The sequence below is a fragment of the Ranitomeya variabilis genome, chromosome 4, assembly GCF_051348905.1.
Source record: "Ranitomeya variabilis isolate aRanVar5 chromosome 4, aRanVar5.hap1, whole genome shotgun sequence".
Lineage (NCBI taxonomy): Eukaryota > Metazoa > Chordata > Amphibia > Anura > Dendrobatidae > Ranitomeya > Ranitomeya variabilis.
This window is the reverse complement of record NC_135235.1, coordinates 718,058,172-718,084,761: the sequence shown is the minus strand read 5'-3', so window position 1 is coordinate 718,084,761 and position 26,590 is coordinate 718,058,172. Positions and strand designations below refer to the sequence as shown.

Below are 26,590 nucleotides of genomic sequence, written 5' to 3'. Positions count from 1 at the left end.
ACTGTATAATATATTTGTACACTTGTAGGTAGGGCCGGTTTTAGGCAAAGTGGGGCCCTAGGCAAAGTTTAAAATGGGGCCCCAAATGCTAACATATTGCACATCACACAGAAGCATTTTGGTTGTATTTACATTCCCTGAGTTCAGGCCGCTAAATGAGTGTGATCGACCATACTGAAGTTGTTCAACGCTTGTTTTCTGGCCTCTTTCCACCAGCTGAGGAACAATGATGGGACAGAATGATCACTAACAGATCACCATACAGTATCATGTTATCAGCAGCACATCTACAGTTTACACTTTGTGCTGCTGAGAACAATGATTTTTGTTCCAGCAAAAACAATCTGAATATGCAGCATTTTACTTGTTTAGTAAAATACACCCCATAGTCCTCCATATATTATAATGTGCACCACAGTCCTCCATATAGTATAATACACTCCCTATAGTCCTCCATATATTAAAATACACTGCTTATTCCCCCATATAGCATAATACACTCCTCAAAGTGCTCCATATATTCACTTAATGGGTCATAAAGCACTAAATCACATCGTGGCCAAGAGTGAGACGGTATCACTTTCCCATCATAATTATCAAAGGAATTTATTTGAGTGAGAGTACTCCCGAATATAATACTTGCAAAACCATGGAGTAAGCACAAAGTCTCACAAATCATTCTAAAACACTTCATTTATTTAGTAAATATTACATACAAAAATGTCAAAATACATAGTATGAAAAATACAGGATAGGACAAGGAACAAACTAGTGGAATACCAGGGGATAAGTGGAGAAATAAGTAAAATCCCTCATGGTAACAGCCTAAGTATACTGCTACGTGGTCTGTACCGTATACTACTGTGTGGGCTGTGCTGTATACTACTACGTGGGCTGTATTATCTGCTAAGCGGGTTGTGCTATATACTATGCGGGTTGTGCTATATACTATGCGGGCTTTGCTATACACTATGGGGGGTATATTATATTCTATGGGGAGGCCGTGTTCTATACTATGGGGGGTATATTATACTCTATGGGGGAAGCTGCATTATATTCTATGGGAGCTACATTATATATTATGGGGAAGTGGGCTGTATTATATTCTATGGGGGCTGTATTAGATTTTATGAGGGATGATTGCATCATACTCTTTGTTGGGGCTGCATTATATTCTGTAGGGAGGAGGGCTGTATTATATTCTATTCGGGTCTACATTATATTCTGTGGGGGGCTGTATTATATTTATATTCTTTGAGGGGTGATTGCATCATACTCTGAGGGGGCTGCATTATATTCTGTAGGGTGGTGGCTGCATTATACTATATGTGGGCTGCATTATACTATATCAAGGACTATGGGGATTACGTTATACTATATGAAGAACTATGGGGGTGCATTATACTATGTTAAGTGAATTGTACTATATGGATGACTATGGAGGTGCATTATACTATATGGAGCACTATACTTGCAAAATCATGGAGTAAGCACAAGGTCTCACAAATCATTCTAAAACACTTCATTTATTTAGTAAATATTACATACAAAAATGTCAAAATACATGTGGTCTAGAGGCAAAATGGCGATCATGGTAATATGGCCGGACTACACCACCGATAAAGCAGCCACAGCCGGTAACTGTGAAGAATCTGTGACTTCTCTGTATTTAGTGGTTACTACTCACCTGGGTAGTCGTATGTAGGAATCTCCTCTTTACACCGCTCATCACCCTTCACATATGTCTCTGTAGTATTAATATGGGTCAGATCTTCACCCTAAAACAAATATTGTAAAAGTCACAGACGGATGGAGAAGTCACATCTATGATCAGCTCTAATCCTGCCATCTCCACCATTCTCATTACACAAGTATAAAACATACAATACTTGGGGATAAAACAAGACTGAGCACAAGACCTTCACAGCCGTCTACACATCATAGGGGAGATCTCATGACACCTTCCCTCCATCTACCTGATGATCCTGAGGAACATTGGGATCTTCTTGTTTACAGTCCTGTGGAAGAAGAGGACGGGGACATCTCTCTGGTGTTGTCCTCTTACTGGACAGATCTGGAGGAAACACATACAGGGACTGAATTCATTCTTTACATACAGATAATTATAGGCCGTGTGTATTTAGTCCTATTACCTGGTGATGTGAGAGGCTGGGGAACCTCCATCATGACGTCCTTGTACAGATCTTTGTGTCCTTCTAAATACTCCCACTCCTCCATGGAGAAATAGACGGCAATATCCTGACACCTTATAGGAACCTGACACATACAATGATACCGTCATCTCCCCAATCCCTTCATAGCGTTACTGTATAATGTCCCAGCATTCCCAGCAGTGTCACCTCTCCAGTCAGCAGCTCAATCATCTTGTAGGTGAGTTCTAGGATCTTCTGGTCATTGATGTCCACATATATCAGGGGGTGAGGTTGAGGCCCCGTGATTGGGCTCAGGGGTCTTCCCCAACCCTCAGACACAGGGTCCTGACAGCGCTCACTAGAGGTCTTCTTCACTACTGTATAATCCTGGTTATGGAGAGACACATTAATAAATCTCACTACAGACATTTCCAGAGTCCTCACCTCTCCAGTTCTGTCCATCTGTTATTCCCATAGATAAGAATGATGTAATGTGACGTCATCAGAATCTCTCACCTCTCCAGTAAGCCGGAAGAGGATCTCTAGGGTGAGGTGTAATATTTTCTCTGCCATCTTGTCTCTGTCCATATCCATCTTTGATGGGTAAATCAGGAAAATTTTCTTAAGTAGATCTTCACAGAGAGGATCCGATATTGTAGAGAACTGAATGAGAAGAAGATGAGCCGATGTAACATCATAAGAATGAGACAATAAGGGAAACATATGAGATTTATTATTTAAATCAACGGCATTTTTGATAACCAGCCTTGCTAAAGCTCACAGCTGGGGGCTGGTATTCTCAGGCTGGTAAGAGGTCATTGATATAGGCCCCCAGCCTTACAATAGGAGCCCGAAGCTGCCCTATTAGATGCACCTATTCTGGCGCTTTACCCGGCTCATCACACTTGCCTTGTAGTGGTGGCAAGTGGGGTTAATATTTGAGTACTTTTATTGTTTTGTTTTTTTTTTATTTACATAAAGAAATGTATTTATTGAAACAATATATTTTTTTCAATTTATTTAGGATTTTTTATTTTTTTTTAACACATGTAATAATTATTTTTTTTACTTTGTCCCAGGGTGGGACATCACTATGTAGTGACAGATCACTGATCTGACACTTTGCATTGCATTGTGTCAGATCAGCGATCTGACAGGCAGTGCTGCAGGCTTGCCGGCGCCTGCTTTGAGCAGGCACTTGCAAGCCACCTCCCTGCAGGAGCCGGAAGGAGCCCCGCGGCCATTTTGGATCCAGGGCCTGCAGGGAGGAGGATGGAGGAGAGGCGCGATCATGTTTGATCCTATAGTTACATGTTGAATAAAGGCACAGCCAGAACAAAGTCTTTTACTTGAAATAAAACTAAACACAGTTTTCCATTTTTATTATTACGCCTAATCCCAGCGAAGCTCTCGATCTCCTGTAATACAAATAAAATAAAAAAAAAAACAATATACCATACCTGTCCATTGGTCTCTCCCACGCCGTAATCCATGTCTGGGGGCTAGTTTTCAACCTGGACAGTTCCAAGATATGACTGCCCCGGCTGAAAACCACTGGTGAATGAGATGCTGAGAGCGCAACATCATTGACCAGAGTGACATCATCACTGGCATTTTCCCACGGTCCTGAGGTCACTGAAGTTCAGCCCGGCCTCGATAATGTCACCGCTGGTGAATGATGCTGCGCTATCAGCCGGGACGGTTGCATCTTGGCACCGTGAAGGTTGAAAACTATTTAGCCCCCCAGACATGGATTACGGCGTGGGACAGAACGATAGACAAGTATGGTATATTGTTGGTTTTTTATTTTATTTTTATTACAACAGAATGAGGGCTTCGCTGACATTAGGGGATGCAGTAAGTAGGGTTTAACTGAGATTAATAAAGGAGTCTGTGTAATTTTTTCAAATAAAGGACTTTAGTCTGGCTGTGTATTTACCATACAATTATAGGATTAGTAATGGGTGGGTGTCTTATAGACACCTCTCCATTACTAAGCCGTGGGCTTGATGTCACCTAACAATACAAAGGTGACATCAACCCCACAAATACAGGTCCTTCTCAAAAAATTAGCATATAGTGTTAAATTTCATTATTTACCATAATGTAATGATTACAATTAAACTTTCATATATTATAGATTCATTATCCACCAACTGAAATTTGTCAGGTCTTTTATTGTTTTAATACTGATGATTTTGGCATACAACTCCTGATAACCCAAAAAACCTGTCTCAATAAATTAGCATATTTCACCCGACCAATCAAATAAAAGTGTTTTTTAATACCAAACAAAAAAACCATCAAATAATAATGTTCAGTTATGCACTCAATACTTGGTCGGGAATCCTTTGGTAGAAATGACTGCTTCAATGCGGCGTGGCATGGAGGCAATCAGCCTGTGACACTGCTGAGATGTTATGGAGGCCCAGGATGCTTCAATAGCGGCCTTAAGCTCATCCAGAGTGTTGGGTCTTGCGTCTCTCAACTTTCTCTTCACAATATCCCACAGATTCTCTATGGGGTTCAGGTCAGGAGAGTTGGCAGGCCAATTGAGCACAGTAATACCATGGTCAGTAAACCATTTACCAGTGGTTTTGGCACTGTGAGCAGGTGCCAGGTCGTGCTGAAAAATGAAATCTTCATCTCCATAAAGCATTTCAGCCGAGGGAAGCATGAAGTGCTCCAAAATCTCCTGATAGCTAGCTGCATTGACCCTGCCCTTGATGAAACACAGTGGACCAACACCAGCAGCTGACATGGCACCCCACACCATCACTGACTGTGGGTACTTGACACTGGACTTCAGGCATTTTGGCATTTCCTTCTCCCCAGTCTTCATCCAGACTCTGGCACCTTGATTTCCGAATGACATGCAAAATTTGCTTTCATCAGAAAAAAGTACTTGGGACCACTTAGCAACAGTCCAGTGCTGCTTCTCTGTAGCCCAGGTCAGGCGCTTCTGCCGCTGTTTATGGTTCAAAAGTGGCTTTACCTGGGCAATGCGGCACCTGTAGCCCATTTCCTGCACACGCCTGTGCACGGTGGCTCTGGATGTTTCCACACCAGACTCAGTCCACTGCTTCCTCAGGTTCCCCAAGGTCTGGAATCGGTCCTTCTCCACAATCTTCCTCAGGGTCCGGTCACCTCTTCTCGTTGTACAGCGTTTTCTGCCACATTGTTTCCTTCCAACAGACTTACCATTGAGGTGCCTTGATACAGCACTCTGGGAACAGCCTATTTGTTGAGAAATTTCTTTCTGGGTCATACCCTCTTGCTTGAGGGTGTCAATGATGGCCTTCTTGACATCTGTCAGGTCGCTAGTCTTACCCATGATGGGGGTTTTGAGTAATTAACTAGGCAGGGAGTTTTTAAAAGCCTCAGGTATCTTTTGCATGTGTTTAGAGTTAATTAGTTGATTCAGAAGATTAGGGTAATAGGTCATTTAGAGAACCTTTTCTTGATATGCTAATTTATTGAGACAGGTTTTTTGGGTTATCAGGAGTTGTATGCCAAAATCATCAGTATTAAAACAATAAAAGACCTGACAAATTTCAGTTGGTGGATAATGAATCTATAATATATGAAAGTTTAATTGTAATCATTACATTATGGTAAATAATGAAATTTAACACTATATGCTAATTTTTTGAGAAGGACCTGTATTAACCCCACTTGTCTCCGCTACAGAGCAAGTGGGAAGAGCCAGGCAAAGCGCTTGCTTGAAAAGGTGCCTCTAATAGATTACCACAGCTGACATCTGGCACATTAACATGATAGCAGCTAGGGTTGAGCGAAACGGATCGGATATTTTCAAAAATCACTGACTTTTAGTAAAGTCGGGTTTCGTGAAACTCGACTCGATCCCAGCGTGGGATCAGTTATGCGGTCGGCAATCTTCTCGCCAAAGTCACGTTTCGTATGACGCTTTCCCTGCCATTTTTCAGCCAATGAAGGAGTGTGATGAGATAGGATCCGGCTTGCTTTGTGCGGCGTCACAGGGATTATAACCGCCATATGAGAGAGAGAGAGAGAGAGAAAAATTCCCCATTGACTTGCATTGGGTTTCGTGTTTCGGTCGATCCCCGACTTTGCGCGATAAAAGGACGATTTCACTTTGAAAAAGTCGGGTTTCGGGAAACCAGACTCGATCCTAAAAAAGTAAAAGTGGCTCAACCCTAATCGCAGCGTTCCAGAGGCATACGGAAGCATCGCGCAGGGAGGGGGCTCCCTGCGTTCTTCCCTGAGACCCTTAGAACAACGCGATGTGATCGCGTTGCTCCGAGCCTCTCCTCTGTCCTCTTCCCTGCAGGCCCTGGATCCAAAATGGCCGCGGGGCTTTTTCTAAGTCCTGCAGGGAGGTGGCTTGCAAGCGCCTGCTCAAAGCAGGTGCTGGCAAGCCTGCAGCACTGCCTGTGAGATCGCTGATCTGACACAGTGCAATGCAAAGTGTCAGATCAGCGATCTGTCACTACATAGTGATCTCCCACCCTGGGACAAAGAAAAAAAGTTAAAAAAATAATAATTACATGTGTAAAAAAAAAAAAAATCCTAAATAAATTGAAAAAATATTATATATTGTCCCAATAAATACATTTCTTTATGTAAATTTAAAAAAAAAAAGCAATAAAAGTACTCATATTTAGTATTGCCACGTCCATAACGGCCCGACCTATAAGTGTCCCACTAGATAACCCCTTCAGTGAACACCGTGAAAAAATAAAAATGAGGCAAAAAACAATGCTTTATCATAATACCGCCAAACAAAAAGTGGAATAACATTCAATCAAAAAGACCGCCGAAAATGTCATCTTGTCCCGCAAAAAATTAGCCGACAGACAGCGTCATTAGCAAAAAAATAAAAAAGTTATAGCCCAAAGAATAAAGTTATGCAAAAATATATTTTTTTTCTATTATATTATATTCTATTAACCCCTTCATGACCGTGGGATTTTTCGTTTTTCCGTGTTCGTTTTTCACACCCCTCCTTCCCAGAACCATAACTTTTTTATTTTTCCGTCAATTTGGCCATGTGAGGGCTTAAGTTTTGCGGGATGAGTCGTACTTTTGAACGACATCATTGGTTTTACCATGTCGTGTACTAGAAAACGGGAAAAAAATTCCAAGTGCGGTGAAATTGCAAAAAAAGTGCAATCCCACACTTGTTTTTTGCTTGGCTTTTTTGCTAGGTTCACTAAATGCTACACATGCATTTGCATATTTCCCATAAGGGATGGGGGCAGTGTTCTGGATCACTGCGTTGAGAAACACGTGATGGTGTCTCCGCGGTGTTGGATGTTTTGGTCTCCCCGAGGCCAATCATCTGTGCCTTTACAGCCTTTTACTAGGCACTGCTCCTAATAGCCAGATTCCTACTCCACACTGATGAGGGGCAAACACCCCGAAACAGCTGTCTGTGGATGGATACCATGCTTGGCATAGGTGGTTTTCCTGTATTGGATGCTGCCCTTCCCGTGGTTGTTCCTTCCCGGGGAAAGGCCTGGCTATTCACTGCTTGCGTTGAGAAACACGTGATGGTGTCTCCGCAGCTATCCCACATGCATTTGCATATTTCCCATAAGGGATGGGGTCAGTGTTCTGGATCACTGCGTTGAGAAACACGTGATGGTGTCTCCGCGGTGTTGGATGTTTTGGTCTCCCCGAGGCCAATCATCTGTGCCTTTACAGCCTTTTACTAGGCACTGCTCCTAATAGCCAGATTCCTACTCCACACTGATGAGGGGCAAACACCCCGAAACAGCTGTCTGTGGATGGATACCATGCTTGGCATAGGTGGTTTTCCTGTATTGGATGCTGCCCTTCCCGTGGTTGTTCCTTCCCGGGGAAAGGCCTGGCTATTCACTGCTTGCGTTGAGAAACACGTGATGGTGTCTCCGCAGCTATCCCACATGCATTTGCATATTTCCCATAAGGGATGGGGGCAGTGTTCTGGATCACTGCGTTGAGAAACACGTGATGGTGTCTCCGCGGTGTTGGATGTTTTGGTCTCCCCGAGGCCAATCATCTGTGCCTTTAAATGCTAAAACTGACCTGCCATTATGATTCTCCAGGTCATTACGAGTTCATAGACACCTAACATGACTAGGTTATTTTTTACCTACGTGGTGAAAAAAAATTCCAAACTTTGCTAAAAAAAATAAATAATAAATTGCGCCATTTTCCGATACTCGTAGCGTCTCCATTTTTCATGATCTGGGGTCGGTTGAGGGCTTATTTTTTGCGTGCCGAGCTGGCGTTTTTAATGATTCCAATTCTGTGCAGATAAGCTCTTTTGATCGCCCGTTATTGCATTTTAATGCAATGTCACGGCGACCAAAAAAAACGTAATTCTGGCGTTTCGATTTTTTTTCTCGTTACGACGTTTAGCGATCAGGTTAATGCTTTTTTTATTGATAGATTGGGCGATTCTGAATGCGGCGATACCAAATATGTGTAGATTTTTTTTTTATTATTGATTTATTTTGATTGGGGCGAAAGGGGGTGATTTAAACTTTTATATTTTTTTTTATTTTTTTAACATTTTTTTTAACTTTTGCCATGCTTCAATAGCCTCCATGGGAGGCTAGAAGCAGGCACAGCTCAATCGCCTCTGCTGCATAGCAGCGATCTGCTGTTCGCTCCTATGTAGTAGAAAATCAGGTGTGCTGTGAGCGCCGACCACAGGGTGGCGCTCACAGCTACCGGTGATCAGTAACCATAGAGGTCTCAAGGACCTCTATGGTTACAATGGAGAAGCATCGCCGACCTCCGATCATGTGACGGGGGTCGGCGATGCCATCATTTCCGGCCGGATGCGGTAGTTAAATGCCGCTGTCTGCGTTTGACAGCGGCATTTAACTAGTTAATAGCGGCGGGTGAATCGCGATTTCACCCGCCGCTATTGCGGGCACATGTCAGCTGTTCAAAACAGCTGACATGTCCCGGCTTTGATGCGGGCTCACCGCGGAGCCCTGCATCAAAGCAGGGGAGCTGACATCGGACGTACTATCCCGTCCGATGTCAGTAAGGGGTTAATTATATATATTTTTTTATTATATAAAAGCACGAAAACATAAAAAATGATATAAATGAGGTATCGCTGTAATCGTACTTACCCGAGGAATAAAACTACTTTATAAATTTTACCAAATGCGGAACGGTATAAACGCCCCACCCCCCCCCCAAAAGAAATTCATAGATTGGTGTATTTTGTTCATTCTGCCTAACAAAAATCGGAATAAGAAGTGATCAAAAAATGTAATGTGCCTAAAAATGGTACCGATAAAAACGACAACTCGTCCCGCAAAAAACAAGACCTCACATGACTCTGTGGACCAAAATATGGAAAAATTATAGCTCTCAGAATGTGAACGCAAAAAATATTTTTTGAAATAAAAAGCGTCTTTTAGTGTGTGACAGCTGCCAAACATAAAAACCCGCTATAAAAACCCGCTATAAATAGGAAATCAAATCCCCCTTTATCACTGCCTTAGTTAGGGAAAAATAATAAAATACAAAAATGTATTTATTTCCATTTTCCCATTAGGGTTAGGCTGAGGTCACACTGCGTTACGGCAGTCCGTTAGACGGACTGAGTTACACCGCGGCATAACGCAGTCAGTTAACGCTGCCATTAACCCTATTATTGGGCGCATCGCCGACGCATACCATAATCGGCATGCGCTAGCGATGTGCCGTCATTCTGTGACAGACCCTCGGACGCGGGCTGCAGCATTTTCGGGTCTGTCACTGCTAGCACAGGTGAAGCTTCTGTGCCATCGCGATCGCATAACGCGATCTTAGAAAAGGCACTAGAATTGTGCAGTCCATTTATCGCACGCGTTAAATGGTCTACACCAACGCAATATGAACCTGGCCTTAGGGTTAGAGTTGGGGCTAAAGTTAGGGTTGGACCTAAAGTTAGGGATGGGGCTAAAGTTGGGGTTAGGGTTTGGATTACGTTTATGGTTGGGTTAGGGGTGTGTCAGGGTTAGGGGTATGGTTAGGGTTGGGATTAGGGTTAGAAGTGTGTTTGGGTTAGGGGTGTGGTGAGGTTTAGGATTAGGGTAAGGGGTGTCTTAGGGATAGGGTTGGAGTTAGAATTGGGAGGTTTTCACTGTTTAGGCACACCAGGGGCTCTGCAAACGCAACATGATGTCCGATCTCAATCCATACAATTCTGCATTGAAAAAGTCAAACGGTGCTCTTTCCCTTCTGAGCTCTGCCGTGCGCCCATACGTCATGTTTATTTATGGGGCATCATGCTCTTGTTCAGTTTATAGGATAATATTTATATGGGAGTTTGCCCCACCTCTTCCCCTTCAAAGTGCTATGGGCACTTTTTGTAGAAGGGAGTGGTATATTTATGAACGTACCCGCAAGGTCGGTCTGTGTTATAAATTAATCTTGTTACTGTGTATTTTCACAGCTTTTCCAACCGATCGCATGGATCATAGAGCCCGGGAAAAAAAATGGCTCACCAAATTGGATGAGGTATTCGGTGATGACTCAGTTGTGGTTTTTAATTCAAGGGAAACAGAGGATTCTGTTACTAAATTGAAATACTTGCTAACCAAAAAAAACACGCCTATGGTGGAACAAGGCTTTTTTAGAGCGGTACATTGCCAAGGGTCTAATCCCCAGAGGTCTAAGTATACAGGTTTTTCCATCGTTTACCATGGAGGACGAACTCCTTATTAAACAGTGGGAGGAGCCATCTTCGAATTGTTCTAAAGGCTATATGGAATTATTGATCAAATCAAACATGACTTTCTTACAGGAGGTGGAGAATGAAATTGGTTCCCTACAGGAGACCTTATTCAGCACCTTTATCCCTTTACGGTGACAGCCAAAACAAAACTCAATGAAGAACTTGAGGGGGAATTCCAAAAATGGGAAAAATAAATAGTTGCATCCAAGACTAAGAAGTACCAGAGAGATGTGCTGGATTTTAAAAACAACCATGTATATAGATGGAGGAAAAGACAGGCTATTCAGCCCAAATCCTCGGTTCATCGTAACTCCTTTTCTTCTGCATCCTCTATGGATGAAGAACCGGCCGGCAGCAGTCATTCCAATAGTGTTCTTACTGAAAGACTAGGATTGGGCAAATTTGGAAATCGGGAAGGGAAAAATAAGCAACGCTTTACCCCACCCCAATCCCAGGAGAGAAAATCTAAATCTACTAATAATTTATAGGTAATCAATTTATCAGATCATGTGTTGTCTAAGGATCAATTAGATTGGATTAACGTTAGTTCCGACTAATAACTTTAATTATTTTGCAGCTATGAAGGACACACAGCTGTTTCTGAGGAAGGTTATCCAGCGAAAATTACATGCTAAACATATGGATACTCTCAGTTTGGACACAACCTTAGAGCAACAGGCACTTGCTGCCTTGGAGGAACTCACAGTAGAAAGTGATCCACCTGCCACAGGTACCTTTCCTGCTTCCGTTGCACCGAGATGTACCACGTTTCCCCCCTTCTCCCTATGTCCCCAGATTGACATTTTCAATAAAACTTGTTTTGGAGGATTTGAAAAAAATCCCAAGTGACAAAAGGGGTGACAATTTGACAGTGGCACAAAGGAGAGCTCTCAAGGAGTTGAGATCTCTGCGTGATGTTGTAATTAAACCAGCGGATAAGTATGAGAGGGAGGCATTTCATCAGCTAAGAGATCAGGAGTCCTATACTTCCCGATCACATAACCCACTGTCCAGTTTCTCTAGAAATTTGTTCGAGATCCTGGACTGGGCCCTGACACTGGGCATCATATCTAAGAGGGTGTTTGAGGGCCTGATTGTCAAGTATCCGGTGGTCCCTACCTTCTATCTGCTGCCGAAAGTTCACAAGGACCCAGTGGAACCCCTGGGGAGTCCGATTGTTTCTGGCATAGGCGGGTTATGCGACCCCATTTGTAAGTTCATTGAACCCTACATGCATCCCTTGGTTGAGTCGCTCCCCTCCTATGTCAGGGACACTACGGACGTCCTGAGGAAACTCGATGGCCTCACCTTAGAACCAGACATGTTGTTTGCAACAGTTGATGTAGAATCCTTGTACACTAGCATTAAGCATGGTGACGGGTTAGAGGCGGTTGAGTTCTTCTTGGGCATGAGTAACCTTGATCCCTCACTGCGTTCCCTGATCCTGGAATAACTTCAATTCATTCTGATACACAATTTTTTCACGTTCAAAGATCGGTTCTTCCTCCAGAACCGCGGCTCTGCCAAGGGCGCGGCCTCGTACGCTAATCTCTTTCTTGGAAACCGGGAGAGGGAGATTTTTGGGGAGGGCATGTGCGCCGCCTCCCATGTGCAGTGCTGGTACCGGTACATTGATGACGTGTTCATGATTTGGCAGGTCCCAGAGTCTGTCCTCTTGGACTTCATCCGTGGACTAAATCAGAACAATCGTAATATCCGCCTTAAGAACAGGGTAGCTGTAGGTGACATTGACTTTCTGGACATCAAGGTCAACAGATGTAAGGGTGGCAGAGTACAGACCGATGTGTTCCATAAAGAGACGTCGGTCAATGCCCTGCTACACTCCACCTCAGCACATACCAGATCCACAATACGTGCTATACCAACAGGCCGATTTCTAAGAATGAAAAGGATTTGCTCCACGGATGAGGTCTTTGAGAGTCAGGCTCGGGATCTCTCGTTTCCTGGATCGGGGTTATAGCAGGAGGGATATCAAGAAGGGTTATCTTCGCGCCAGGAGGGCCCCAAGAGATCAATTACTCTGCAGATCTTTCACCCTCCATTCCCATTAAGAGGGATCAGCCACTTAGATTCATCACTACATTTAACAACAAATGGGATAATATTCGGGAGATTCTGCAGAGACATTGGTCAGAACTGAAAACAGAACCTACCTTAAATAGAATTCTACCAGATCGACCTCTTCTTATGGCTAGAAGGGGGAGGAGTCTGAAGGACCAACTGGTAAGGAGTCACTATGTCTCAGCCCCCCTTAGTTTGTTTGGATCCGGACATCAGAGGTGGGGATGCTTTCCCTGTGGTTCCTGTAAGGCATGCAGGAATATCGTGTGGGCCACTGTGTTCTCGGCGGCGGGTGGAGGTAGGGAGTACCGGATTATGAGCTACATTTCATGTAGTACCACCCATGTACTTTATTATGCGGTATGTACTTGTAACCTAATTTATGTAGGTCTCACCTCTCGTGAGCTCTGTGTGTTAGGGCCCGAGAACATGTCAGAGACATTATGGCTGCCTGGGATGCCGACGATGTCTCGGAGTTGAAAACCATTCCGAGACACTTTAGGTTACATCATGATTGTAATCCAGATGCTCTTAAAATACGGGGGATTGATTGGGTCCATTCGGGCATTAGGGGTGGGGATCTGAAGCGTACGCTAGCACAACTGGAATGCCGGTGGATAGTGACATTGGGGACCATGACCCCGAATGGCCTCAATGAAAAATTGTCCTTTGTTCCCCTTTTTATAGGTGTGTTTTAATATAAAATCACTTTTCCTTTGCCCCGTTTTCCACTTTTTTAATTTTTATCTGTTATTTGTGGTTTTATTGATTAATTTATGTTTTTTTCTTTAGTTACAGTTTTCCAATATTGCCCAGTCTTATTCTGTGTCAATATATTCGTCTAATGGACATTTGGCTGACTGAATAGTTAGTAAAGAGGATGACTAATGGAACCTTTCACCATTGGCACTGCAGGGTCTTCGAATTCCATGTTATCTGATCCAGTATAATTATGTGGACACGGACTTCGTGGAGAATGTTTCTTTTGTAATTCCAAAAAATATAGTTCTTACCGATAACGGTATTTCTCTGAGCCCATGACGGCACCACGGAGAGAGGGGATCCGCCCACCAAGGACAGGAAACCTACGGATAAAAAAGGCGGTACCACTCTCCTGCATCAGTTTGTTTACATAGAGAATGATGGGAGACTACTAAGGCATTTGTAATTTTTAACTGTTTAGCCTAGTAAGATACCGCGTGACTTTAACTAAAAGTAGACTATGAATAGACTATGGCACTCTTTAAATGTGCACACCCATAAGTGAAGGGAGGGAATGTACGGGTGCCGTCATGGGCTCAGAGAAATACCGTTATCGGTAAGAACTATATTTTTCTCTGATCGCCCATGACGGCACCACGGAGAGAATTGCATAGATAGTACATTCAGGGAGGGACCACTGCTTCCAGAACCCTTTTACCGAAGGTAAGATCTGAGGAAGAGATTAGGTCCAATCTATAGTGCCTATAGAATGTGGATGGTGAGGACCAGGTAGCAGCTCTACATATCTGGTCTATAGAAGCTCCAGCCTTCTCCGCCCAGGAAGTCGCCACTGCCCTTGTCGAGTGAGCCTTAACCTCCCCGGGAACGGACATCCCACTTGCCGAGTATGAAAGACTGATGGCGTCCGTGATCCATCTTGCTATGGTGGCTTTAGAAGCTTTTTTCCACTTCCGGGGACCCTGGAAACACACAAACAGAGAGGAATCCTCCCTACTCTCTCTAGTGGCTTCTAGGTATTGTAAGAGACACCTTCTTACGTCCAGAGTATGTAATGTTTGTTCCTCCTTATTTGTAGGGTTGGGACAGAAGGAGGGGAGAGATATCTCTTGAGACCTGTGAAATTTCGAAGCCACTTTCGGGAGATATGCTGGGTCTGTTTTTAAAATGACCCTATCCTCTAAAATTTGTGTGTAAGGGGAATTAACTGATAGAGCCTGTAAGTCGCTAACCCTACGGGCAGAGGTGAGGGCGACTAACAGAGCGGTTTTGAGAGAAGTTTTTTTATTGAAGTTTTGTGTAATGGTTCAAATGGTGGACTAGTCAGGGCTTTAAGGACCAAGTTTAAGTCCCATTGTGGAACCACTTTCACTGGCAGAGGCCTCGATCTTCCTGCTGCTCTGATGAATCTAGAGACCCACCTATTTGAAGCTAAGTCAAAATTGAATAATGCTCCTAATGCTGCCACGTGAACTTTTAGGGTACTGGTGGCTAAACCCATCTCCAAACCTTTTTGTAGGAACTCTAATATGGAATTAAGGGGAATCTCCTTCCCTATTTTTGCACCTGAAGAAGACAAACTTTTTCCATATTTTGCCGTACTGTCTTGTTGTAACCGGCTTCCTACTTTTTAACAGAGTTGAGATTACACCCGAAGAGAACCCCCTGTTTTCTAATATCTTCCTCTCAAGAGCCAAGCTGTCAAGTGCAAGTTCTTGACTTGCGGATGACAGACTGGGCCCTGCGATAACAGATCCTGGAGGTCTGGTAATACCCACGGGTCGGATATTGACATTTTCCTCATCCATGAGAACCAAGGTCTCTTCTGCCAGAACGGGGCAATCAAGATGACCAGTGCCCCGTCCTCCCGAATCTTCCTCAGCACTGCTGGAATCAGGATGAGAGGAGGAAATGCATAGACCAGATGGTGACCCCAAGAAATCAGGAAAGCGTCCACAGCTACTGGGTTTCCCAAGGGAGATAGGGAGCAGAAGGAGGCTACTTTTTTGTTTAAATGGCTCGCGAAGAGATCTATTTTGGGAACCCCCCATTTTTTTGTGATCTGAGTAAATATCACTGGATTTAGTTCCCATTCCCCCTGTTTTAGGCTGGAACGACTTAGAAAGTCTGCCTTGTAATTGTCTACGCCCTTTATGTGTAGGCTTGTCAGGGATAGAAGGTTGCTCTCGGCTATTTGAAGGATTGAGCTGGTCACTTCCATTAGATTTTTGCAACGGGTACCCCCCTGATGATTTAGGTAGGATACTACTACTTGATTGTCCGACATCACCCTTACATGGTGAGATTGAAGGACTCCCAAAAATTCCTGAAGGGCAAATTTCACTGCCAGGAGTTCCTTCATATTGGAGGAATTGTTTGCAAGGGACGGAGACCAAATGCCCTGGGCTACTAGGTCGCCCAGATGAGCCCCCCACCCTGAGGGGCTTGCGTCCGTAGTTAGGACCTTCGAGATCGGGATTACCCATGGGACTCCCTGGGAAAGATTTTCCTGCAATGTCCACCAAGTCAGAGAGTGATTGGTGCGAGGAGACAATGTTAACCGCCCGTCTAAATGTTCTCCTAGAAGGTTTTGCTCTGACAGTAGTTGCCATTGGAGATCTCTTGAATGTAGTTGGGCCCACTGGACCACCGGGATGCAAGAGGTCATAGAGCCTAATAGGGACATGCCCTGATGGAGTGTTATGGAGGGAAGAGATTGTACTCTTAACGCTAAACTTTTTATCTTTTGTATTTTGGTCTCTGGGAGCCGACATTCCATTTGTTTGGAGTCTAGAGTGATACCTAGGTACTCCTGAACCTGAGAAGGCACCAGTCTGGATTTTTCTAGGTTTATTAGCCAACCTAGATTTTTTAGAGAATGAGTCACTAGGTCTAGTTGACTCTTGCAATGCTGCGGGGAGGAGCCCATCACCAGGAAGTCGTCCAGATATGGTACGATCAGGGTATTTTCTTCCCTGAGGTGCGCCATTACCTCCGCCACCAACTTTGTAAAAACCCTCGGGGCGATTGCTAAACCAAATGGTAGAGCTGAGAACTGGAAGTGACTTAGGACTCCCTGGATGTGGACTGCCAGTCTGAGGAATTTTTGGTGGTCCTTGTGTATTGGGACATAATAATATGCGTCCTTTAGGTCCAGGACCACCATGAAGCTTTGAGGAAATAGCATCTTGATAGATGATTTTACTGTTTCCATCTTGAATGCTTGAACCTCTAGGTAGTTGTTTAGGTTTTTCAAATTGATAATGGTCCTGAAGGAACCATCTGGCTTCTTCCTCAGGAAAAGAGGGGAATAGTACCCTTGCCCTCTTTCCTGAGGGGGAACTTCCAGTAGTACTCATTTTTTTACTAACCCGACAACCTCGTTTTCTAGCGTCAACTGCTCTTCTGCCGAGGATCTTGTGGGTGTTATCTTGAAGGAGGGACGGGGGTACCTCTTGAATGTTAATCTCAGTCCCGACTCTATGATGTTTAGTATCCATCGACTTGAGGTAATCTTTTCCCAGGCTGGGAGAAAGAGAGATAATCTCCCCCCCACCTGGGGCGAACCTTCATTGTGAAGGTTTTTTGTTGTCATTGAGGTTTTTATTAAAGATAAACCCCTTATTTTTGTTCTTTTTATCTTCCCATTTCCCCTGGTTTCTCCCCGAGTTCCTACGGAAAAACCTCTTGTTCCGAAAGGGCTTCCTATAAGAGGGGAGACCCAGAGGGGGGAAGGATTTTTTCTTGTCCCCCGCTTTTTCCAAGATGTCATCCAGGGTGGAACCAAACAGAAATTCTCCTTCACAGGGGATAGTACACAGTTTTGTTTTCGTCTGTAGGTCGCCTGGCCAATTCTTAAGCCAGAGGGCGCGCCTGGCCGCATTAGCAAACCCTGCTGCTCTGGCGGATAGCCTGATAGAGTCGGCCGAGGCATCAGCTAGGAAAGCCGCGGCCCCTCTCATTACAGGTAGTGTGTCCAGCATTGAGTCCCGGGAAGTTTTCCCCTTTAATTGGCCCTCTAGTTGGTTCAGCCAAATCATCAGGGAGCGTGAAGTACATGCTGCCGCTACCGCCGGCTTCAGGCCTCCTCCCGCTGCCTCCCAGGCACCTTTGAGAAAGGCGTCTGCCTTTTTGTCCATAGGGTCTTTTAGGACTCCCATGTCCTCGAACGGGAGGGAAAATTTTTTTGAGGCCTTAGCGATCGCTACATCTAATTTGGGGGCCTTCTCCCAAAAGGAGCAGGATTCCTCCTCGAAGGGGTATTTTCTTTTAGGCGTTAAAAGAGCCTTTTTCATAGGCTTCTTCCATTCTTTCTTAATTAAGGCTGCTATTGCTTCGTTAAGAGGGAAAGCTCTTCTCTTTTTTTGTTCCAGGCCCCCAAACATTATGTCTTGTACCGATTTTTTAGGGTGGGAGTCTACCAGACCCATGGTACTTCTCACAGCTTTTATGAGGCCATCAGTATCCTCTAGAGGGAAACAGTTATGTCCCCCCGAGGAAGAAGTAGATGATGAAGATGAGGTGGAGGAGTTGAAGGACACTGAACCCTCACTATCACTTCCTGATTTTGAGATGGGAGATGGGGACCTGAGTCTGGTTTTTCTCCTTTTTTTCCCACTTTTTAGTGATCTGAAGGTGTCCTCTACTTGTTCTTTAATCAGGCTCTTAAGGTCTGTTGCAAACCCAGGAAGGTTTTCGGATAAAGTTTGCTGAATGCAAGTATTGCATAGTCTCTTATCCCATGTAGGTGGAAGATCCTCTCTACAGATGGCGCAACTTTTGTGCTTAGTTTTACATACGCTTTTCCTCCCCTATAAGAGACAAATAACAATCTTACTGTCTCTGACATTCACGAAGATCCACTTACCACCTCCAGGACCCATAAATACCGGTTGGGGATTGTCTGCCTCTGGCTTCTTCCCCGACGCCGTACTGGACTCCTTACTGTGCTGGGACCTTTGGCGTTCTTTGCTGGTGTCCTGGTTCCTATATTTAAACTCTCCCGCCGCTTCTGCGCTGTCCACGGAGAGGAGCCGCGTATTGCATTAGCTCGGCGCCCACCGCCGGCGCCTGCGCAGATCGCTCCTAGCGCCCGAGCGGCGCCCCGTCAGCGCCTGCGCAGACCGCGCTCAGTGCTCGAGCGGCGCCCCTCAGCGCCTGCGCAGACCGCGCTCTCGAGCGGCGCCCCGTCAGCGCCTGCGCAGACCGCGCTCAGCGCTCGAGCTCTCGCGAGACCAGTTTGGATCCCGGGCATGCGCCGACTTTCAAGATGGCGCCCGGGAAGCAGCTATGGCGCTGCTGACCGGCGCCCCCGGTCCTATGCAGCCCTTGTAGCGCGTTCCTCTGCACGCCCGATGGCGGTGCAGCGTGCAGACTCATGCTTGTTTCAGGGAGGGTCGCGCTGCACCTCCCGCAACCACAGAGGGACCCCCCTGGATGTTGCCGCTGCTGCATCTTACCTGGGGAGGTGACCGCGACTCCTTGTCACCTCCCCCGCACACCCTGTCGCCCCTGGCTCCCAGCGGTGGCGCTTCGGGTCACCACCCTAGCCGAGGCAGAGGGACCCCAGCTGCCTGAATCGGACTGGTTGGCCCCGGAATTCCAACGTCGAACTGGTAAGTCCGTAGGTCTCCCATCAAGGACAGGAAACCAACTGATGCAGGAGAGTGGTACCGCCTTTTTTATCCGTAGGTTTCCTGTCCTTGGTGGGCGGATCCCCTCTCTCCGTGGTGCCGTCATGGGCGATCAGAGAAATTACTGTTGTACATTTAAATATCTGATGTCTTGCATGTTTTCTCTGGAATTGTTTATAATTGTACCTGCATTAGTGAGCTCCCAATGTGTCTCATCCTTCGTTGCTGTTTGCCAGCAGCTTTCCCTGTTCCAAAATGGCCGCGACGGTGGTGCGCATGCGCGGTGGACTCCCTGTCTGGCTACGCTCCAAAAGGCATCTCTAACAGTGGCGCACAGAACATTGACGTCACGGGAACGTTATTCCCCATCTGTGCGCCGCTGAGATTGCCGGAAGGAGCGTGGCACCGGCGGGAAGACCCGCCCCCATGCACCGCACAAATCTGAGCGGCAATTAGACACAGATGCAGCAGGGACATATAAGACCCAATTTTTACCATAATCCACACAGCCCCCCGAGGAAGCTCAGCACGCGAAACACGTGTCGGGGCTAATTGATGGATGTACCCAGCAGTAAACCACATATGGGTAAGCAAAACGTACGGCACTTTATATAGATAGATCTTTTTACTGAATGGGCTAAGTGCAATATGGGTGGGTTAAGACAGGAGAGGATTACTGGCCTTTACTTCTTATTGGTAACTATGTATTAGTCCAGGATAGTATTATCCGTACCTATCCCCACATCTCAGAAGCCCCTTATGCCCTATACAGCCGAGCATTACATTATGTGCTGTTTTGGGTTGCACCTTTACATTTGCTGAATGGGGGTTTTGCTGGAGTTATCCATTGTTCATTCACCGATCCTCAAACACTTCTATTGTTGGACTACTGGTATTTAAAAAAAATTGCTGTACTATACTAATAAAGTTTATATTCTTTATAATTGATGACATCATGTTTATTTAAGGGGTATCATGTTCTTGTTAAGTTTATAGGATAATATTTATGTGGGAGTTTGCCCCACCTCCTCCCCTTCAAAGTGCTATGGGAACTTTTTGTAGAAGGGAGTGGTACATTTATGAATGTATCTGCAAAGTCGGTCTTTGTTATAAATTATAAACTTCTGTTAAGCACTTGGGCGATCAAAGTGCTCACCACACGTCTAGATAAGTTCCTTAGAGGGTCTACTTTCCAAAATGGTGTCACTTTTGGGGGTTTCCACTGTTTAGGCACATCAGGGGCTCTCCAAAGAGACATGGCGTCCTCTCTCAATTCCAGACAATTTTGCATTGAAAAATCAAATGGCGCTCCTTCCCTTCTGAGCTCTGCCATGCGCCCAAACAATGGTTTACCCCCACATATGGGGTATCAGTGTACTCAGGACAAATTGCACAACAACGTTTGGGGTCAAATTTCTCCTGTTACCATTGGGAAAATAATATATTGGGGGCGAAAAATCATTTTTGTGAAAAAAAAGGCATAGTTACTCACTGATAACGGTGTTTCTCAGAGCCCATGACAGCACCACAGAGAGAGGGGATCCGCCCTTCAGGGACAGGAAACCTACAGGATAAAAGGGTGGTACCTCTCCCCTGCATCAGTTTGGTTTACAGAGCATCGGAGGTCCTCCAGGTTAGTGGCAATAAAAAATAGACACTTTTAACATAATGCTTAACAGGTGTACACCGTGTCTATATGAAACACACACTTCGTATAATATAATGTGCTCATCGCACACGTGATGAGGGGGGAAATAAGCGGGTGCTGTCATTGGCTCTGAGAAACACTGTTATCAGTGAGTAACTATGTCTTTTCTCAGTCCCCCATGACAGCACCACAGAGAGAATTGCACAGATTGTTGCTTAGGGAGTTTCCACAGCCTGCAGAACCCTTCTTCCGAAGGTTAAGTCAGAGAAAAGGCTAGGTATAGATGGTAGTGTCTAAAGAAGGTTGAAGGTGATGACCAGGTGGCCGCCTTACATATTTCCTCTGTTGGTATCTCCAACCTTTCGGCCCAGGAGGTTGCCACAGCCCTTGTAGAGTGGGCTTTCAGTCCCTCTGAAATTGTATTCCTGGTAGAGGAGTATGCCAGGGCTATCGCATCTGTTGTTATCCAGCGTGCTATAGTGCCCTTGGAAGCTTTGAGTCCTTTCCTGGGTCCCTGGAAGCAGATAAAGAAAAACCCTTCCTTCCTATGCTGCTGGGAGGATTCTAGGTATTGAACTAGACGCCGTTTTACATCTAATTTGTGGAATTTTCTTCCTTTTTATTATTTGGGTCTGAGCAGAAGGAAGGAAGGATTACCTCCTGAGATCTGTGGAATCTGGACGCTACTTTGGGTAGGTAGGCAGGGTCAGTTTTAAGGATAACTATCATCCAAGATTTTTGTGAAGGGAGGACTCGCAGACAGGGCTTGGAGATCACTTATTCTACGGGCTGACGTTAGAGCTATCAGAAGGGCCGTTTTAAGTGATAAGGTTTTAAGGGGTATTGACTCTATAGGCTCAAATGGAGAGTCTGTTAAAGCTGACAAGACTAGATTTAAGTCCCAAGGAGGAAGTCTTTTTATAGTTATCGGTCTAGATCTTGACGCAGTTCTAGCAAATCTTGTTATCCAAGGGTTGGCAGCTATATTTTCACTGTACAATGCTCCTAGAGCCGCTATCTGTACTTTTAGAGTACTCACTAAGAGGCCCAGATCTAGACCCTTCTGTAGAAATTCTAATATCTCAGCAATTGGAACCCCATCCTATAATTTTACCCCGGATGTGGATAACATTTTTCTCCAGGTCTTGCCATAGATTTTAGTGGTTACAGTTTTCCTACTTTTCCTTAATGTGGAGACTAGTTTATCCGAAAACCCTCTTTCCTTCAGTAGTGACCTTTCAAATTCCACGCTATTAAGTGGAGTTTTCTCTGACTGAGGGTGGAACACCGGTCTCTGTGATAGGAGGTCCGGCAGATCCGGAAGAACCCAGGGATCGGTGATCGATAGCATTCTCAGCCACTAGAACCAGGCTCTTTTGGGCCAAAAGAATAGTCTTGCCCCGCCTGATTTTTCGGAGAACTGCTGGGATGAGGATTAGTGGGGGAAACGCATATGCAAGGCCTTATGTCCAGGGAATCATGAACGCATCTAGCGCCCAAGGGACCCCCTTGAGTCTAGAAAACAAAAAGCTTTCACTTTTCTGTTGTCTATATTGGCAAAAAGGACTATTACAGGAATTCCCCAAAGCGCTGTGATCTGGTCGAAAATGTGTTGATTTAATGCCCATTCTCCCTGTTTTATTTGGGTACGGCTCAGGAAGTCTGCTTTCTGATTCTCTACTCCTTTTATATGCAGAGCAGAGAGGGATAGTAGGTTGTTTTCTACTAAGCTGAAGATTTCGGAGGTGACCGTCATTAGGGCTCGAGACCTGGTCCCCCCTTGGTAGTTCAGGTAGGCTACTACAGTCTGATTGTCCGAAAATACTCGGACATGATGCCCCCGTAGGCTGTGGAGGAAAGATAATAGGGCACGGCCCACTGCTCAGAGTTCTTTTTGCTTTGAGGAAGCCTCGAGTTCCTGACCTGTCCAAACTCCCTGAGTGACCCTGTTGTTCAGGGGAGCTCCCCACCCCGTGGGGCTTGCGTCTGTGTTAACTATTTGAGGTACTTCTATTACCCAAGGGATCCCTTTCGCTAGGTTGTTGAGATCCATCCACCAGACTAGGGAATGAATAGTGGCTGAACTTAGACTCATGTGGTTTTCTAGGTGACCTCTTGGAGAAGTCTGGTTTTTCAAAACATCCCATTGGAGGTCTCTCGTGTGAAGTTGTGCCTATTGGACCGCTGCGAGGCAGGCAGAAAGGGACCTTAATAACGACATCGCCCTTCTTAGGGTCATAGAAGGGTTTAAGAAGGCTTTTGACACCAGATTTACTATCTTTTGTTTTTTCTGAACTGGGAGGTGGCATTCTTGTGTTGTGTCCAATGTTAGACCCCAAAATTCCTGAACTCTGGTTGGGTTTAGTTTTGATTTTTGTAAGTTTAGGAGCCAGCCTAATTTTGTTAGAGCGTTTATCACTATGTCGCAGTGTTGTTGGCAACGTCGGGCCGAATTGCTCACAATCAAAAAGTCGTCCAAGTATGGGACTATCAATATGTCTTTTTCTTTCAGATGGGCCATCATGTCCACTATCAGTTTGGTAAATATGCGGGGTGCGACTGATATGCCAAAGGGAAGGGCTCTGTATTGGTATTTCCTTATTTCCCCTTTCATGGCCACTGCTAGTCTGAGGAATTTTTTTTAGAGTTTTTGTGGATGGGGATGTGATAATACGCGTCACTGAGATCCAACACTATCATGAAACAGTTTGGAAACAGATTTTTGATCGTCTACTTTCCAAAATGGTGTTACTTTTGGGGGGTTTCCACTGTTTAGGCACATTAGAGGCTCTCCAAATGCTTATTTTGTGACTTTCATTTTCCTTTTTAGTCAGTAATAAATCAGAAGACAGTACCTGTTTCAAAGGATCAGATGACAGAACTTTGCTGTGAAGGGATGATGGTATATCTGAAGTAATGGCATTCAATTCAGTTGCAGCCTGTGGGATTTCGAGATCATCCGATTTAAAAATTGAAGATGTCAGCTGTCCCTCTGATCTCTGGGTACAGTCATCTGCTAAGAAAAAAAACAATTATTTTTGAATAAAATATCCTGGAATTTCATATTTTTCAACATTTCTACGTAAACTGTCCATAAAAATGGCAAGCTATGTAAAAAACTGTGATTATTTACCTCGTTTAATGACAGAAAATCCCACAACAGTCACAAAAATAACTTGAATCTGACAAAAGTATTAAATAATCTATGAAAATGAACGTCAGACATTGCTTTTCAACCATGCGTCCACAGAATAAAAAAAAAAAATGAAACTCATGAAATAGGCCTGGACAGAAATGATTGTACCCCTGAAAACGTGACAAAAGGGACATGTTAAATCAAGGTGTGTCCACTAATTAGTATCACAGGCGTCTACAATCTTTTTTATTTAGTGTTACTAATAGTGTTGAGCGATACCGTCCGATACTTGAAAGTATCGGTATCGGAAAGTATCGGCCGATACCGGCAAAGTATCGGATCCAATCCGATACCGATACCCGATACCAATACAAGTCAATGGGACTCAAGTATCGGACGGTATCCCTGATGGTTCCCAGGGTCTGAAGGAGAGGAAACTCTCCTTCAGGCCCTGGGATCCATATTAATGTGTAAAAGAAAGAATTAAAATAAAAAATATTGCTATACTCACCTCTCCGACGCAGCCTGCACCTTACGGAGGGAAGCGGCAGCGTTCTTTGTTTAAAATTTGCGCTTTTCTTTCCTTACGTGAAGTCCCGGCTTGTGATTGGTCGCATGCCGCCCATGTGGCGGCGACGCAACCAATCACAGCAAGCCGTGACGTAATTTCAGGTCCTTAAGGATTTTAAAATTACGTCCCGGCTTTGTGATTGGTTGCGTCGCAGTCACATGGGCGCCGCAACCAATCACAAGCCGTGACGTCACGGGAGGCTGGACACGCGCGCATTTTAAAATGGGCGCGTGTCCAGCCTCCCGTGACGTCCCGGCTTGTGATTGGTTGCGGCGCGGTCAACCAATCACAAGCCGGGAGGCTGGACACGCGCGCATTTTAAAATGGGCGCGTGTTCAGCCTCCCGTGACGTCCCGGCTTGTGATTGGTTGACCGCGCCGCAACCAATCACAAGCCGGGAGGCTGGACACGCGCGCATTTTAAAATGCGCTCAAAAAAAGTTCTCTGCCATACAAAAATGCCTTTTGTCTAACTTTCTCTATATCCATGCATAGAATAACTTTTCAAGGTTTTTCTTCATTTTATCAGTGCAAAACTGGGGAACATTGAAATGATTTTCAGATTTGAACAAATTGAAAGCTGTATTTTCAGTGACCAGAATGATATGGAACAAAGCACGTCCTTTGGGTCAAATTAATTTAGGAAACCACATTTCACCATCTAGCCAGCAATAAAATGCACCACTACATTCTGTATATTAAATATATTGGTATTTTACATGAAGATTGAAGAGATGATCTTACGCTCCTCAAAGAAATGGAATCATTGGAACAGACTTGTATCAGTTATGACTAGTGTTGAGCCTCCCGGCTTGTGATTGGTTGACCGCGAAGCAACCAATCACAAGCCGGGACGTCACGGAAGGCTGGACACGCGCCCATTTTAAAATGCGCGCGTGTCCAGCCTCCCGGCTTGTGATTGGTTGACCGCGCCGCAACCAATCACAAGCCGGGACGTCACGGGAGGCTGGACACGCGCCCATTTTAAAATGCGCGCGTGTCCAGCCTCCCGTGACGTCACGGCTTGTGATTGGTTGCGGCGCCCATGTGACTGCGACGCAACCAATCACAAAGCCGGGACGTAATTTTAAAATCCTTAAGGACCTGAAATTACGTCACGGCTTGCTGTGATTGGTTGCGTCGCCCATGTGACTGCGACGCAACCAATCACAAAGCCGGAGCGTAATTTTAAAATACTGAATGACCTGAAATTACGTCACGGCTTGCTGTGATTGGTTGCGTCGCCGCCACATGGGCGGCATGCGACCAATCACAAGCCGGGACTTCACGTAAGGAAAGAAAAGCGCGAATTTTAAACAAAGAACGCTGACGCTTCCCTCGGTAAGGTGCAGGCTGCGTCGGAGAGGTGAGTATAGCAATATTTTTTATTTTAATTCTCTCTTTTACACATTTTTACATTAATGTTGTTTCGATACCGATACCCGATACCACAAAAGTATCGGATCTCGGTATCGGAATTCCGATACCCGCAAGTATCGGCCGATACCCGATACTTGCGGTATCGGAATGCTCAACACTAGTTACTAATGTTAGAGTCAAGTTATTTCTGTGACCATTGTGTGTTTTTCTGTCATTAAACGAGGGGTACCAACAATTTTGACCACGTGTGCGTAGATGATAACCCTCAGTGAATTAATTTATAAAATGGAATCACTTTATGGGGATTTCGACTATTCTTGTTTTCTGCCATTTAGTTATATAAGGGCTAGGGGGTTGATCGAATAGCTCCTTATCTTAATAGCTATAGCGCTTACTGAATAGTTGCCTCGGGAACCTTGTTACATGGAGCGCTCCCGATAATCATCTGTTCAGCGCTGCAGCTGCCTGTGTTGTGGCTGTGTGACAGTCACAACACATACATGCAGAGCCTGTGCCTGTTTTTGGGCTATCCACGTATGTGTTGTGACTGTCACACAG

At 45.0% G+C, this 26,590-nt stretch overlaps 1 protein-coding gene across 2 annotated transcripts in view; it reads right to left on the bottom strand.

The window, feature by feature from the left end:
* LOC143766610 (oocyte zinc finger protein XlCOF8.4-like) overlaps positions 1–26,590 on the bottom strand; it is a 72,914-nt gene that overhangs the window by 30,416 nt on the left and 15,908 nt on the right. Inside the window, exons 2-7 of one of the 2 annotated variants that reach the window (XM_077254413.1) lie at positions 23,802–23,962; positions 2,670–2,816; positions 2,361–2,540; positions 2,154–2,277; positions 1,977–2,074; positions 1,688–1,778 (exon numbers count right to left, since the gene is read on the bottom strand). In XM_077254413.1, coding sequence (XP_077110528.1) covers positions 1,688–1,778; positions 1,977–2,074; positions 2,154–2,277; positions 2,361–2,540; positions 2,670–2,747 — 571 coding nt within the window. In that variant the 5' untranslated portion in view covers positions 2,748–2,816; positions 23,802–23,962. The remainder of the gene's footprint in view (positions 1–1,687; positions 1,779–1,976; positions 2,075–2,153; positions 2,278–2,360; positions 2,541–2,669; positions 2,817–23,801; positions 23,963–26,590) is intronic. The other variant, XM_077254412.1, reaches the window with a different exon arrangement.